The 16,499-nt window shown below is 44.7% G+C and overlaps 6 protein-coding genes across 6 annotated transcripts; 2 read left to right on the forward strand and 4 right to left on the reverse strand.

The window, feature by feature from the left end:
* Positions 1-987: 987 nt before the first annotated feature.
* N7511_001458 (phosphoglycerate mutase) lies at positions 988-1,917 on the reverse strand (the record flags this gene model as incomplete). The annotated part of the gene is made up of 5 exons (XM_057123883.1): positions 988-1,054; positions 1,113-1,219; positions 1,274-1,376; positions 1,432-1,816; positions 1,869-1,917. 5 exons carry the CDS (start codon positions 1,915-1,917, stop codon positions 988-990), a joined length of 711 nt encoding a protein of 236 aa, XP_056989616.1.
* A 784-nt stretch (positions 1,918-2,701) lies between these two features.
* Positions 2,702-4,334, reverse strand: N7511_001459 (ankyrin repeat domain-containing protein; the record flags this gene model as incomplete). Its single annotated transcript, XM_057123884.1, has 4 exons — positions 2,702-3,054; positions 3,198-3,919; positions 3,968-4,044; positions 4,101-4,334. The coding sequence occupies 4 exons, from the start codon at positions 4,332-4,334 to the stop codon at positions 2,702-2,704; spliced, it is 1,386 nt and encodes a 461-aa protein (XP_056989617.1).
* A 553-nt stretch (positions 4,335-4,887) lies between these two features.
* N7511_001460 (uncharacterized protein) lies at positions 4,888-5,310 on the reverse strand (the record flags this gene model as incomplete). The annotated part of the gene is made up of 1 exon (XM_057123885.1): positions 4,888-5,310. One exon carries the CDS (start codon positions 5,308-5,310, stop codon positions 4,888-4,890), a length of 423 nt encoding a protein of 140 aa, XP_056989618.1.
* A 7,308-nt stretch (positions 5,311-12,618) lies between these two features.
* N7511_001461 (uncharacterized protein) lies at positions 12,619-13,766 on the forward strand (the record flags this gene model as incomplete). Its single annotated transcript, XM_057123886.1, is given in 4 exon segments — positions 12,619-12,810; positions 12,932-13,288; positions 13,300-13,470; positions 13,491-13,766. 4 exon segments carry the CDS (start codon positions 12,619-12,621, stop codon positions 13,764-13,766), a joined length of 996 nt encoding a protein of 331 aa, XP_056989619.1.
* A 29-nt stretch (positions 13,767-13,795) lies between these two features.
* On the forward strand, positions 13,796-14,169 carry N7511_001462 (uncharacterized protein; the record flags this gene model as incomplete). Its single annotated transcript, XM_057123887.1, has 2 exons — positions 13,796-13,831; positions 13,867-14,169. 2 exons carry the CDS (start codon positions 13,796-13,798, stop codon positions 14,167-14,169), a joined length of 339 nt encoding a protein of 112 aa, XP_056989620.1.
* Positions 14,170-14,774: 605 nt separating this feature from the next.
* On the reverse strand, positions 14,775-15,895 carry N7511_001463 (hemolysin III family protein; the record flags this gene model as incomplete). Its single annotated transcript, XM_057123888.1, has 2 exons — positions 14,775-15,236; positions 15,323-15,895. 2 exons carry the CDS (start codon positions 15,893-15,895, stop codon positions 14,775-14,777), a joined length of 1,035 nt encoding a protein of 344 aa, XP_056989621.1.
* Between the last annotated feature and the right edge of the window lie 604 nt (positions 15,896-16,499).

Consider the following 16,499-nt stretch of genomic DNA (forward strand, 5'->3'; position numbering starts at 1 on the left):
CAGCGTTAATGCTCAAGGCACACTATGACAACTTGTGATGAGTGGCTGTTCTGAGTCCTTTTTCCAACCACAGCTTTATTCGCGGATCTATTATCAGGAGTCTAGGTATCGTGTGTCATCTAATATTTGGCTAGTAAGCATGTTGACACCCTTGGTCTGACCAATTTGCTTCAATATTCTAAATTTTCAAAACTTCTCGTTCATGACAACCTAAGAGAGCAATTGATCCTTCATTTTCGCCATTTATTCTAGAGTTTGTTCATCTGGGTCTCATGCTAGTAGTCTGCTTTCTTGAATCTCCGTAAGCTTCAGATTGACATGCTTCTCAATGAACTTTCTCTCTTCAGGCTCTAGAAGATGGACTCTCTGCTTCCATTATCGCAATAATCGTCGTCTTGACACATTGTTGATCCAAAGAACCGCCGATCGATTTTTTGCCAGCCCATCAGGTGGTTCCATTTCGAAATTCGGAAGCAATTGATCATCAAGCTCTATCTCTAGCATTGCTCTACAGTGACTCGTCAGGCCTCCTGAGTAATCTATACTGCTTTCGTTAGGTCGGCCTCATTTTCCGTTTGCCCCTTCCAGAATCAATGCTACGTGGCAGTTCTGCTCTTAGTCACCCTGCTGATCTACGAAGAAGCGAGATCCTCTTACAGGGACCAGCAAGTAGTCTGAACATCATCATACCCATATTTCAGGCATCTCTTGCATTCTTCACTCGTATACATATCATAGCAGGACACACCTCTGGGGAGGGCTGTAACATTGAGTTGGACAGTTCACTTACAACATTTATGAATGCCTGAATGCGGAACACTGCTTCAAAAAAGATCTAGTCAAATATTTGTTATAATTTACTCGGGTTATAAACCAAAGCAAAAACCGGCTAGCAATATTAAGATAGGGAAAAAAGACTTTGTTGTTGCCATTGAGATGATGCTCTGGCGTACTGTAATGTCCTCACCGTCGAAATATCTGATCTACCTACTCCATGGGCGGGAGTGCGGTACCAATGAAGAGACCGCGGTCATCCACATTGTGATTTCGATAGCTATAATACTTAGCAAGGGGAGATTCGTAAATTTCCCAATATCGAAATAAGCACTTACCTCAGAATTCCTACCGCACCTGGCGACAGCATCATTGTCAGCGGCGCGTCCAAGGGGTATTTCAGCCACCTTTTCACAAATGCACGTAAAATAAGACCATGTGCAACCTATAAACAAAGCGTCAGCCTAACTTGAAGGAAATAAATGAAACTTGTACATACCAACACGACATCCGCGGGCTTTTCGCCATTCATGTATGGTCGTTGAATGTTGGAAATTTGCCCGATCAATCTATCTAACCTCTCCGTTACCTGCTCTGCAGACCTATAGACCACATCAGTGATCTTCTAGGCTAATTTGATTTGCCAAGGGAGCCTACTCTCCACCCTCACACCCATGTTGCCAAATGTTCCATGCATTCTTTTGGTCCAGTCCCCTCTGCTTTCTAGAAGCCGTGATTTCTTCCACTCGCATGCCTTCGTAATCACCATAGTCCCACTCCGTGAGATCTTCCGAGAGCGTGATTTTGTCGGCATCGATAGTGAGATCAGAGCTCGGAATTCTAGCACCGAAAAAATGTTGAAATGTTTGTTGTGTTCGCTTGCGCGGACTGATCCATGCATGCAAGATGCGCGCTGGATCTATCAATTTCTGGGGACCGACTAACTGGATTGCCGTATCCGTGACTTGTTTGACACCGTTTGGGGTGAGGTCCAGCTCAGTTGCCCCGGTATAGCGGCCATTCTTAGTCCATTCGGTTTCCCCTTGGGCGATTTAAAATGAGATTAAGGGGGTATGAAGATGTTTAATACTCACCATGACGAACAAGAAAGACCCGAGGAGTCGTGGCATCTAGATCGGACATTGTGATGCTGACCGTGTCTCTTCTTTATCGAATAAATAAATTGATAGTCGTTGGAAAGAAACAATTGTGCTCAGTGTGAGACTACCTATGAATTATTTCTTTTTAGGTAAGTGTGTGAAATGACAGAAAGTTGAAACTTCGAGTGGTTAAGTAGTCGTCCATGTTCGAGTGAGGGGCAACCCCTCTTTTATTTGCCAACGCGAACCTCTCGTCAGAAGAAAAGACCTTCCTTCCCTCACAACAATGAAAACCTTGAGTTTGTGAATCTTTTCAATGGAGTTGAATGGGTTTGCCAAGTTCTATAATTGTTATTCAGCCTTTTGGGTCGGAATGGAGGAAGATAATGAAACTTTGCAGGTGTATTGGAGCAGAGTGAAGACCTCGTACGTTACGGATCAAACACCAGCAAGACGCTAGCAAGGTTCTCGCGGGATTCTGTCAGATCCAGTTAATTGCATGGTATTTGGCTATCCTAGTTAGATAATACAATCATGCAGCAGTCCTATGACTGCTGCCGTCCCAACCCAATCTGATGCAAATTGCTTTAATCATTTTTAGGCACTATCGCTCCTATATCCCTTTTGTAGAATTTTTTATTTGGTACCTATCAGAGTTTCCGGGCTAATTAAACAGAGGGCTAAGTTAACAGAAATGCTTGCAAAGGATGGTATCTTTCCCCTAAAGAAAGATTAATGAAAATAATTGCTCTGTACCATGCTCGTCTCACGATCAGTCTTGCGAGACCACATGTTCGAAACTTGCTGACATTCATTCCACAAGGCGATTATTCTGCCATCTCTTCTAATACATCCAACTTCTCATCGCGCAAGTCATCCGTAGGGCTAACAGCAGCTGAATTCAGTTCAAACACGGCGTCTGCTAGTTCTGAATGAAATGAAGACCTTGCAGAAAAGAAAATGCCTGACTCCATAAGCGTATCAATGGATTCAGTTTCGGCTTCGTCAGCTTGGGCGATAGTTATCAGGTCTTCGAAAGCTTCCTCCAGCTTCTCGTTGTAGTCACTACGGTGTTGTAGTATATAGCGGTTTTCTGAGGTACTGTCCATTTTCAAATCGTAGTAACGCTTCAGGGGACGAGAGGAGGCGAGAATAAGGATAGTTTCGATATCAGCATGTTCTGCGACAATTGAAAGTAGCTCCGGGCCTATTGATTGCGAGTGAGCATTTGCTTTTGATGACTTTTCTTTTCAATTCGAGATCCATTGCCTTTCGCTGATTAAGAAGAGAGGGGGAATAATGTGTTATATTTCGACTGCATACCTTCATAGTATGAAGCAGGGCAGCAAATATGCCACTGATTAATGAATAGTTGCAGAACTTGATGGTTGTTGTGAATGATTGTAGTAGTTAGCGGTGTAATGCCACCGCTGGAAACTGCGTTGAGATCCGCACCATATTCAAGTAACACAAGGGCGCAGTCAACATTTTGAGTACGAGCAACCGAATGTAAAGCTGTAAGGCCCTCTGGATTGCAAGCGTTCGGATTGGCACCGAATTCAAGAAGAAGTTTGAGCATCTCCGGTATTCCCGCAAAGCCCGCCGCTGTCAAAGGACTGCTACGGAAAAGACCTGTTGGTAATATGGGATTTGGATTGCCGCCTGCTTCCAGTATAAGCCGAATGCAAGGCACGCTATGACTGTCAACAGCGTGAAGAACCGTCATTCTTCCTGTAATATCCATTATGTTGGGATCGGCGCCATAAGAGATAAGAAGTCTCATATCTTCCAATTGTGCCCTGGCGGTAGCCCAGTCGAGCGCGGTTCGTCCTTGGGTATCCGTAGCATATACTGCGTTTTGATTCTCTTTGAGTTCAGCTGCTAAAGATTTAGAGCTCAATCCGAAGATTATCAGGTGGACGAGGGGGAAGTTTTGGTCTTCGACCCAATTGCCTTCACCATTTTCGGTGATACAACGTAGCGCTCTTTCTTCCTTATAATTGCATTTACCACGGAAAACAAAGTCCCAAACATTGTTATACGAACTATGTTGTTAATTGGTAAATTTTCCAACCGGGAACTTTCATGCTTACATTTCATCCACAAGGGCACCTTGATCAATCAAGAATTTGACGGTTTCGTATTGATGCATCCCACCATAGAGTGCCCACTAGAGATATTTTTAGTAAAGTCAATTACCATAGGATCAAAATGTCGACAACTTACCCTAATCAAACTGAACCCTCGAGAGTCACTCACATCCCTTGGAGATGAGATTCCTTGACTGAAAAGGTATTTCAACCCTTCAATATTCCCCTGCGTGGCAAAATTGACTGACTGTGCTGTGTCTGGTACTCTCCGCGTTGTCGACAGCTGGAATTGGGGCCCCGCATTTGGCATGTATTGGAAATGTATCCTGGTGTTCACTGATACAAACCACCAAGGAAACCAATATTCCATGGTTACAGCTGTGCGTTGCTGATGATTGCAGCCTCTGAAGTCACATGGTTTGTTCATAATTGGAAACCCTGTGTAATTAAGAAACATCTTTCCAATTACAGTTTCAACAATTCCAGGAATTGTCTGTTTCTTTCTTCGCTTTGCGTGGCAGGCACAAGGACACCAGCCTCGACATGGAATGCGTTGCGAAATCAGAACGCGAAGTGCTTCAATTTCTGACGATTCATTGCTAGTTTTGTCAGATGGCATGAAAGTTGCGTCAGGAATACTCTGTTCTTGTAGATTTCCACGGAGAATTAATTCGCCTAGAGACTCCAGACGATTATTCAAGCCCTGATAGTGCTCCTGCATGATAGTATGTAACGCAGCATTTTGATCATTGAGGGTTTGTGTGATTGTTTTAGAATGGTTTTCTTGTGTTCGTTCCGTATCTGACGTCAGTACGGAAATATGACGAAGCTCTAGCATAATATGTTGTAGGTCAAGCCTGAATGCAGTCAGTATGGAGCTTTTGCTATAGCGCAATAGAACTGCGTGAGTAGGGCTAAATTGCTTACGAGTTTGAAGTGCCAAGAATTAGAGTCAGATTAGATTTCATTGTGCGAATGTCATCTTGAAAACCTTGAAAAAGCTCCGTTTCTTTCAGGAAGATGTTAGCTCGATTGATAAACTTGCCACCATTGCAGGCCTTCGAAACATGTTCAAGCGATGTAGCAAGCTTGAGAAGAATGTCTTTGGTCCGTGCCAGTATTGGTTTCAACGAGGTTTCTTTTAGGCCTGGCGTTGAAGAATTTTGTTCTATTGCTTGTGCGACCTGGCGAAGCACAACTTCGAGGTCGGTTACCTCATTTCTGAGAACATAGACTCGGTAAGGCACTTGACCAAAGGCTCGCAAACGGGAAATCGCTTTGCATATCTGGGAAGCTGCGGTGGCAATCGCGATCACACTTGCAACGGGTGATAATGGGTCTGCCATGGCGAAATCTTTTGTAGATTTCCACTGCCACAAAATACCAGTGAATCATTTTATAAGACACGCACCTCTTCAAGTGGGGTAGGGTACATGGTTCAGGTCACACGGGGACAGACGCAAAGCCAGGGATTTCGTACGAACACGTCAGCTTACTGCACCTCAGCAAATACCCGCAAATCACCCATGACAATGCCACCCCTGTGCTATTAAGTGGAGTTAGAAAACGTGATATATGCAAGCTGCTGCATAGAGAACACATCACCTCGGAAGAAAGTGAAATATGTGAAATGACCCATGTAGCACACTTTCAATGCCAGATATATGAAAACGACATGGGCGGAAATTTGACGGCAATTTTCGATTTGAAGAATAGTGATAAAATTAAGATGAATAAGGCTTGAGATGCCAGAACTGCGATTTTCACATAATTCATCAAGCAGAGAACGAAAATCCAGTTTGAGGAAGTCTAGTCACTCGGGACCGCGTGGTAGTAGTGCTTAAGCGCCCTTCGCAAATTTATTCTACTCAGCTATTAAGACCCCGGTAACCGCCAACTAATTGAGGGCAAACTACTCAGCACGCCTGTTCGGGGTAGACCGCGGTACGCACCTCAAGCGACAATTAAGTACTGTAGTATTAGGTGTAAAGAAAACTGATCGCTTGCCTCTCTATACGACGCCAGCTGAGAGGTATACATGTTGTCTATTTCAAGAGATACGATACGCGCTAGTTAAACAGTAAACCAACGGTCCGCCTGATACCAAAAAATGAGTGTAATATCTAGAACTGCTTGTTAAAGTGACTAACCAACTAACATCCCATCCTAAACGCCATTGAATTAGGTAAATCAAACGTGGGATCTAGTATGATACGCAGTTCTCTTATGAAATAGGATTCCACAATTGGAACATCTCGGCAAGGCTCTCGTGCGTGGCTGTAACGTTGCTAGAGCCGAGTTTGCCTCACGCGATACTTACGCTATATTAGCCTGACTGGCTGTAATATCAAGGCTGATGCCTCTATAACTATAAGATCTCCTTCGTGGGGTATTTTCTCATAGATCTAGCCCTTGTTTATTCTTTTTCTCGTTTACAGCATGTAAATCGCCAACATCTTTCTCGAGTATAACTGCCGATCGGGGTTAAAAGGCACTAGACGGGCGGTAGCAAAGCTACTTTAATAATTTCTGATGTCCAATTTAAATACCTCAATACGCGCGGACGGATAGGTATTTAGGAAGAAGGCGCTCTAGCTAACTCTCGAAGCTCCGACTGGGATATCACAAAATCGATCTCCGCTATATCTCAGGAGACAATTCTATATACCTTGTCATCCATAGCTTCCAAAGATAGAAATTATCGCCGGACTAGAAGATTGTTACCCATGCTTGACCATCCTCCATCACTGGCTGTCCTGGTTCGAGACCATAGCATCGAGCAATGGTTTGGCCTTCTGAATCGACATCTTCCCACTATTCGGGATGGACAGGACTTTGTGGGGTCGAATTCCAGCCAGGGGGAACGGTAAATTGGAGATTCCCGGGAATACGACCCAATAAGATGACCAAGTCCATACTCACTGGCATGGCGAAGCTGTTTGCAGGTGACTTCACGGGTGACTGTGTCACAGAGGGTAGGGTGGAGATTCCGGGGGGAGAAATTATCACAGTAGTCTGCAGCGTTTCAGAAATCAAGCGCAATAAATGTCAGCGGAGGTTTGACGCAATCGTTTGGTGGTTTCTGCTAGTTCTTAGCGATTTCACGAAAGGAAAGAAGTATTTTGGAAACAAACTCAATACAGGTACTGTGACGTCTCAGTAAGTGTTACGTGAGAGTTGAACGGCTTACGGGGTTGTGGTCCATGGTTCAAATGCTTGATTATGGTAATAATTTCTGGTGTCGGAGGCCGGGTTGGGACTAACATACAATGGGATCGCAAAGTTTTGAGACCCACCATTCCTGATCTTATTTAGCCTGTTACGAGATCTTGAAAGTTTTATATCAGTTCAATACCAATTTACGATATGAGTGGGCTATCATGTATAAAGTCTGGTCTTATGAGGAGCGGTCCAAGATTATATGGAGCAATGAGTGTTCAATTCAGATCGGTAAAGGAAAGCAAAATATTTAGGTCTTCTGTATCATACCATGGTGCAAATTGGAAAAATTGTTATCCGGTTTCATATAAAAAAAGGAAAAAGACTTTGTTATATGATGTAGGCTTCGATCCGGGGTTATCATTCAGACATGAAAACTAAGTCGCGAGATGAGGAGACTAAGTAGGGAGGCTTAGTTCAAAGTCATATCTTAAGATTCTGGAGGATAACATGTCGGAGCTAGAGCTCTTTAGGGAGTCAAGATCCAGCGCACGTAGTTGTTAGATATTCTTGAAAGCTTCCCTCACTCCTCCTTCCTCTCTCCCCGGCGGTCTCACAATAATAGTCTTTTGTCATAATATCTCTAATATTTCAGATCCAGGCCTGCAATTCACGCAGAATAGAGTCCATATTCAATCATATAATACGATTAGGGTATGAATGGAAATTAATGGGATCAAACTCATAATTGGCCGCCATATACGCTGGATTTGAATCCTATTGAGAACACCTAGGCCAGGCTTAAAGACGCATATATAAGCTTCATCCGGAATTACTTAAAAAAACTACTTCCTCTGAGATCTTCAAAAAGTCAATTTGCTGAAAAGATTGACGTTGGGTAAGAGGATTTAGGGGACGATTATTTCGACAAGTTGATTAGTTCCATCGATTTGTGAGTACTTGCATTTTTGGAGGCTTAAGACTAGTATACTAAAAACTAGCGCTAATCGTAAATTTAAAGTAGAGTCCAATTGATTTTCATTGCATGAATGAAATAGATCCATATCCCAAAAAGTGACGGAGAAATCCGATGTTTAGTGGTTATGGAAGGTTTATGCAAGAAAGTCGGGGGGCGGGACAACGGAGACTTCTGTCATACTCCGTACTGTATTCCGTAGACGGTGTTAATATTCCGGAAATGAATTTTGACAAATCGACCTCCGGACAGCATCAAAAGAAACCGCATTGCGCGTTTAGACAGACGGGTTTAGCGGTGCCCTCCGTTTCAATTACCTCTCTTCATCTTCCATAAATTTAATTCACTTGATTTCTCCGCAAACCTCTTCGCTCATCACGACAGTGTAAAATTCAATCCTATTCAAAACGACCACCGCATGTCTAGAAGAACAGCAAACTACATCGCATGATCCTAAACTTCCATCATCGAGGTACGGTAATGGGAAGTAGCCCTCAAACATCCTCTTGAAATGCTGGAGGCCGTTTGGACGTATTTACTCACTCGTACAGATACAGGTATATGCTCTGCGCAGACTGCGAAAGATGAATACATCTATATTTGTGATAGATGCCACTTAATTCGGCTGATCATCTTCATCATGGCGGTGTTCATCCATGTTCACCAATTAGTTGGGCCTATGCAACAGCCTCACGACGCTTGAAATGATCGGAGAGTGTTTTGGTGTCACCGAACCTGGTAAACTCTCGTGGACAATCTCTCGCTACGGCTTGACTCTAGGCACATTCGTCTTGATCGGAGGACATTTGGGTGGTGCGTTTGGCAGCAATTCAATCTTCATTATCGGTATGGGCTGGCTTGCTTTCACCAGCATGATGATAGAAATCTCTGTCTACTGCAGCTACCCTGTCTAGATCCTTGCTTGTGTCTTGCAGGGCCTTGGTCCCGCCTTCACTGTGCCTAATGCACTCGCCATCATTGGCAAATGCTTCCCACAAGGCCCTCGAAACATGGGGTTCGCATTGTTTGTAGCATCAGCCCCAGTCAGTGCAATGGCAGGTCCCATGTTTGGGCCTCCGTTCACCATGGCTTGGTGACCTTGGATCTACTGAAACCAGGATTTGGGGGCCGCCTTTCTCTTCATCTTAGCTATAGTTGCAATTCCAAATATGCCAGTCGAAGGTAAGCAAAAAGCAGGAACGAACAATCCGCGAAATTCTGGGACGCCTTGATCTCCTGGGAGGTGTGACCGGTGTGACAGCTCTGGTTCTGTTCAGCTTCGCCTGGAATCAGAGCCTGGTCACTACGTGGGACAAACCGTACGTCTATGTTTGCATCATCCTCAGTCTCTTGTTCCTAGCGGCGTTCTTTTATATAAAACTTCGCCTAGCTTGCTATGCAATCCTTGCTGTCGCCGTTCTCACTTCCGACATTGCCTTCGTCTTTGGTTGTACAGCAGCGGGCTGGTCCACATTTGGCATCTGGGAAAGTACGGATTTTGGCCCCGAAATTATTTCAAACTAATGATGTGTCTAACTTTTCTTCGTCATCCGTATATGTCTCAATATCGGCGGCCAAACTCCCATTTGACTGGTTGCATGGCTGTCTCCTATCCTCGTAAATGGCATGTCAACAGCATCGGTCGTTGACAAAATTATCAACAAGGTTCCCGCCTCGTCCATTATGTTGTTTGCAAAGCTTTACTACTTCCTCACTTCTCTTCTCATGGCCTTGCGACCCGTACTGGACCTACTTCTTTTTCGCCACCATTATCGCCAACTTTGCAATGGATTTATCGTTGCCTGCTGCCACGATAATGTTCTCGAATTCAGTGTCTCGGCAACGCCATGGTACGGGATCCAGTGTGATCATGACGATTATGGTCTACAGTATATCGCTGGGTCTTGGTTTCGCTGGTACCATTGAACTTCAGATCAGCAATGGTAGACACCGAGGCAGACTTGTTTCATGGTTAACGGGATAGTCTCTGGTTTTCTGTCGGGTTGACAGCATTTGGCACTGTTCTCGCCCTCATCTTTATACACAAAGAGATTCGAAGACAAAAGCTGGCCAAGAATCAAAAGGAAGAGGAAAGGGCTAATTCAACGGATGTTTGAATGGTTGAAGAGTCGATCACTCATTGATCAGTCTTTGACAATGCCTCCGACATTACGTATTACATGGTAATACACAAGCTCATCAACTATAATTGGGAGGGATATGAGTGCTATAGAACCACGTATGGGGAACGCATAAGGACAAAGGGCGCTAAAAATTAATGTAGGACGGTGTCTCATAGCACTCATCCGATATGGTGTAAGTCGAGGTGACGGCAGAAACACCACGAATGTGCGTGGTTTTGCAGGGCAGAATCGTGGGGTTTCCGTTTAGCACAGCTTCCCGCCTAACGACAAGCCGTGAGGGCTCACTGACAGTCTTTCTCACAAGACTAGGTTACCCAATTCATAGTTCACTACCGAGCGGCAAAACAAGGTTATTCTCATCACGTTAATACTGCGCATGTACGAGTTCAGAGGATCACTCATAGGAAGGGTATATGGGCGGAGACCCACTTTCAAACATGACTATTAATCAAGCACCCAGGACTTGGTCAACCCTCAGCAGCAGCTATCTCAGCAACAGCTACCTTCGCTGAATCCGCATATCTGTGGGACAATCGTTTTGATGAAAGCTCAATCCTTCGAAGACTTCAAAGATGTCACCACGAAGAGACTGTACGGGGCTTTCATAACGCATGCAGTATGCTTGGCCGTCGAATATCTTCCCTAGGTCTTCACCTAAACCTATTTTAGATGTACATCTCCTACCGAAATGACTTTCACTTGTTCAATGACGAGTTTCCACTTACAATATGCGAGTTTCCCGAGGCTCACTTCCTTCTCCGAGAAATTAAGAGCAACAATATTCTAGTGATAGAAAACATTGATAGAGTCGAGGAGGACGTGTTTCCTTGGCCACAAAGTATACCTGCAGATCACGCGCCCGAGACCGTTCAGCTTCATCCAGACGCGGTTGATCCTGGGTCATCCACGGCTCTTTTATTCACGGCATACTGAGCAGCAAATGTCTGGGCGTATCACCGCGCCGTACGCATCCTCGCCAACGATCTGCGTCTATGGGCGAATTATTTGATCACACCCGCTATTTTCGGCGAGTCCACATCGCTCAGCCTCGTCAATTGACATTTAGGGTCAAAGCAGCGCACGCGCAGATCTGTTATTGTGCTATAGACATTTGTGCATTAATGCCATATAATCTGGTGTATTCTGTGCGGGGTTCTGACGAGCTGCAGTACCCTAAGGAGGGCTTTCTGAACGGCCACTACTCGCGAACGTCAGCCTGTAACGTCGCATGGCCTCTGTATACAGCGGGTATCATGAATGGGCTGAATTCGTCACAGAAACCTTGGATAGCTCGTCAGTTGGACTTCCTGTCTATCCATGTCGATGTGAAGCAGGCTTCTACGCTGGCGATGGTGCTGAAGAATCGCGTAGTTGGCGGAAACCAAAAGTTTACATTGAAAAACCGCTTCGTAAGTTAATTGAAAGCAATTCAGGCTCTGTGGGTCTAAGATCCTGCAGATTGTCGTTGTAGCTTCCCTGTCTCTCAATTCGACGCTAAGGTGGCTTGCGAGACGATAATGGAGATCGACCCGTTTTTCGCGGTGGCTATTTAATATTACAGATCAATCTGAATCCACGACGCCGCAGCACCGAAATCTGTAATTAACAATGATCAATCCAATCGCATTTGGTTATTTCCACCTTTGAAGCATTTGCATGATTTTTGTTTCATTTCCTCACAATTGTCATCTGAAGGTGTGCGCAAAGACATTGGCTCGCAAGGTCGAGGTTACGGGCCAACCACCGGTTGATGCCAGGTCAGCTAATGGTCAGGCCGGTCTCCTCCCTTTAGATAGCTGTTGGGCGCCTAGAGGCGCCCGACCCCGTCAGGGAATCAAACCAAGTTTCCTTCCCCTTACTCCTCCTGAGCTTAGGCTACAGTCGATGTACGGTATTGTCCGAAAGCGCGTCACGAAACTTTGGCTGACAAGTCTGGGCATAGCATTATTTCCGCCATCAAATCGATAAAGCCGTGGAGAATGATGCGTCTATGCAGCGTTTCTGGATTTCTCGATCAAGATTCGAAAATTTTATTCGTTCTCAGTTCATTTGACTATCGTTCATGTATATTGCCCTTGGTCCAGTCGCTTGATCAATGTCCATCGAGCCCATATTCATTATCAACTGCTATTCTCTGCATAAAATATGAGTCGCAACTATGATGACCTTATTTGGAAGTTTGCAGGCGCTATTGACAACGACATCATCTCGGACTGTTAGCGCTAGAAGGCCCAATATTGTTGTTGTTTTAACAGACGACCAAGATCTGTACATGGACTCGTTGTCTTACATGCCAAATGTTCAGAAACATCTGATTGACCAGGGAACTTACTATCAAAGCATTACTGCACTGTGTCAGTCATGAGCTATACTCTATGTTTGTTTTCATCTACTCGCAACAAGCAGTCCGCTGTGCGCCCGTCTTGAGTGAGCACAGCACAAATGTTACTGATGTTGAACCACCTTATGATATGTCATTCTCAGCTATTTCGAGACTCGAAGTGCTCATAAATTACAGTAGGATACTGGCAGTTCATGAGCAATCCCTGAATCAAAACTATCTTCCCGTCTGACTCCAACAATTCGGATACAACACCTAAAGCACAGGCAAGCTGATGAATTTCCACCACACTTCCAACTACTACAACCCTTTGGCCGCAGGATGGACATTTTCTGACTTTCTTCTAGATCTGTATACGTGAAACCGCCTCGAAAGCGCCTGGCAACGCGACCGAAGCTCGCCGAAAAGCGCCACTAGACAATATAGCGCTGATCTTCTTGCGGAGAAGACATATGCGTACATCGAAAAGGGAGCTAGCTCAGATGCTCCTTTTTTCGTGGCTCTGGCACCAGTTGCACCACATGCGAACGGTTGATGTCAATATTTCTGGGTCGAATGTGCCGTATACCTCCGGGGACCCAATTCCCGCTGAGGGTCACAAGTCCCTGTTTTCGAACATTGTTGTTCCTCGGGCTACAAACTTCAACCCTGATGTTATAGGTCAGCCCCGAGATGAGAAGCTCGTGAAATTTGAACGGACAGTGGTTCTTTCAAGTCAAGTGGTATAAGCTGGGTTGCACAACTTCCGCAGCAGAATCAGACCGAAGTCGACTACAATGACGGCTTTCATCGCAACTTTCTCCGAGAACTGCAGGCTGTCTATGAGATTGTTGACGGGATCTTCCAGAAAATTGAGAGTTTGGGAATTCTTGAGCACACATACGTTGTCTACTCATCCGAAAATAGGTTTCGCGTCGGCCAGCCAGCGCCTTCTATAGCCGGGCTAGCGATGCAGCTTTAAAAAAATTTATTAACATCCCGTGGATAATTCGCAGACCGCGGGTTCTACAGGAAAAAAATGATGGAAATTGTGACGAAGCATACAAATCTTGCGCCGACATTTTTGATATGTTGGGTATTGACCTGCGCGATGGCTTTGGTGAAGCGCCTATTCCGCTCACAAGAGCAGATGTCGACGATATCATAAGTACAAGGTATGAAAATCTTAATGTGGAGCATTAGGGGATAGTGAACTCGGAGGGAATGTATGGATGTCATTAGTCGCAGGGAGGAAGTGCAATGCCCGTGTAAAGTTTTGACAGAACTTTAACGAGCTGTACAGCCAAGAAAAATCCAGAAAATACGTACAAAGCTCTGCGATTGGTTGGGAAAGAGTACAGTCTTTATTGATCGGTGTTTCGTGATAGCTAGCATTAGTTATGCAAACCCAGTTACTGTTTCAGAAGATTGTGTTGATGGCTGCCCCAGGCTGACCCTTACCAAACGAATAATCTGGTTCTTTTTCTCACTCGAATACCAGGAGGTCCAGGAGATTGCTACCTCTGACCTCAAGAGGGTTGTCTGTCGGCTTGGTCAAGCCTGCGTCAAACTATGGGCTGTCCTCCACCCCCGCAAGGCAACGTGAAGAACTTGGAAGAAGTCCTCGATACCAAGTACAATGCATTCTACATTAGTATTCTCAGTTAAAGACTAATTTTTGAAAAGAAGGAAAGCGTTAAGGAATATAATGCCTCTTATATATAAACAGATAAGGATAATCATAAAGCGAATTGAATATAATATAACACCGTGACGTGAGAAATAAGTAGGAGAAGGTCATGAAAAAGCACAATGAAACGAGAGGGAATCATGTTTAATCCATGGATGTGACGGAGTTTATCCGTTACACTAATTCTTATACAGAGGAAAAGCATTGTGATAATGCTTCTTTTCTATTCATAAATAAATAAGTGTAAATATGAGCAAATTAGATATGATGAAACATTGTGATGTGAGGGATAATATCATGATGAGTAAGAGAAGGATCTATGAATCATGACACGAGGGCGAAACCTTCCTGAATTATGAGCGTGACGGAGTCTATCCGTTAAATAATATAATATTTAGTTATACTAGAAGAGTATAGTAACCTAGGTATAGAATAGAACCGACGTAAAAGATAGTAGGTTATCTTTTATGCGTGAAACCTTTCAGAATACCTGATCTTGACAATACTTGAAGAAACTTACACTATGAGAACAGATTCCGAGGAGACGAGCAAGTAGTATTTGCCTGTGCATAGTCGAAGGCATCCAGATACCCCATCAACTGGATCACAGCGGCGCATACCACCAGAATGTGGAAGATCGAATGGGAGCCGAATAGGTCGAATTTGCCAGGATATTTACTTTCAGGAAATCTGGTCTTCAGAACCACATGTGTTAGGGTCAATTTCTCTATAATGTGCAAAATTGGGAGACTTACTGCATAAAACGAAGTCCCAGATAGAAGGAAGCCTGCTTTTGCCAGAGTATAAGGAAGAGCTTTTCTCATCATCTGCGATATGCCGAACACATAGAGTCCATGGATCAAAGGGGCAACACCGGACAAGCCAGTCGCCACGAACATCAATGCTCGGAAGAGGCGATACTTTGGACCCTGGAACTTGGGATGCATTGTCATGAAGATGGTCAACGTCCCAAAAACTCCAATCTAACAATCAAGGAAAGAATTATTAGACACAAGTATCAAGGCCAAGATAAGGAAAAACAAAATTGTGCACACAGGGATTAACTAACCATAGACCAGTAGATATTACGCGGCAAAGGTTCACACCAGAAAACCATGTATATTCCCAATATCAGGTCGCCCAGTATGAAAATCACTATACCCAGCATGTCTAGTCGCAGGCAGAAATGTTCCATATGTTGGGAGTGGTTCATCAAGGTGTGGTACGTCGCCGACAACGACAGGCACGTGACGGCCGCCAACATGAAGATAGAGAAAGTAATAAAATCGGCGCCAGTAAACCCAGGGTATCTGCTGGCAAAGTACTGCTGGATATACCACTCGCCAAGCAGAAATAAAATGGCCGGGATGAGGTGCGAATAGATGTTAACTGACTCGTTATGGATATACGACCAACTGCAGAACGAAGCGTGAGCCGAGCCTGAGATAGGCCGATAGCCACGGAGAATCCACTGGTTAGATTCACGTTGGAACCATTCCGGCATTTCATCGAACGATAGAAGAGCTGGGCTTCCTGCCTTGCCGGACTTGGATGCGTTGTCGCTGATAGGTTCCATTGCCCGCCCTGTGTACGTTTCTGGCGGCTGCGGGGGCGGAACTCGAAAACGGGGAGCGGATGCCATCTACCGTCGTGCCTGATAATGATGCAATGTGGGGAGACCGGAATTTGAAAGGAAGTGAAAATGCAAGATGAAGAAAAAGGTGTCTCGCTTGTTTTGTTTCTTGCACTACTGCCTTTTTATTCAGTTGTTCTTGCTAAGCGCCAGCCTTTTTCGCCCCCACATGCAGCAACCCGGCACGACACATTCAACGCCACGATCGTCCTGAAAGAGGGATCCAGCAGGACGCAACTGGAATCAAGAAGTGATCAGGGTATCCAGTAGCCTAGAAATATCTAAAGATCATTTTTAACAACAGCCTGGACCCATATCAGGCTTTTGAATAGAGTTCTTGACCCTGCTGCTGTACACGATCCTGGCACGTGATTGCACCACTCCAACCTTAGAACAAGTCTTGCTAATCTATTCATTGCTGACCGCACCTTTTCATTACCTTTTACAGCTCCTACGGCTTGCGTGTGTGCGACGGGATCTGCAGAAACCAACTAAATCGGGTTGTTTGAGCTAGGATGGTCAGCATTGAGTTTTGTAATTGGTCCTTGCGATAAAAGTGGGGAATATATATATCCCCTGTACCGTTACGGGTACTCGTCCGTGCTCGGGCCGT

Source organism: Penicillium nucicola (assembly GCF_028828085.1).
Source record: "Penicillium nucicola strain IBT 29836 chromosome Unknown utg000001l, whole genome shotgun sequence".
Classification (NCBI taxonomy): domain Eukaryota; kingdom Fungi; phylum Ascomycota; class Eurotiomycetes; order Eurotiales; family Aspergillaceae; genus Penicillium; species Penicillium nucicola.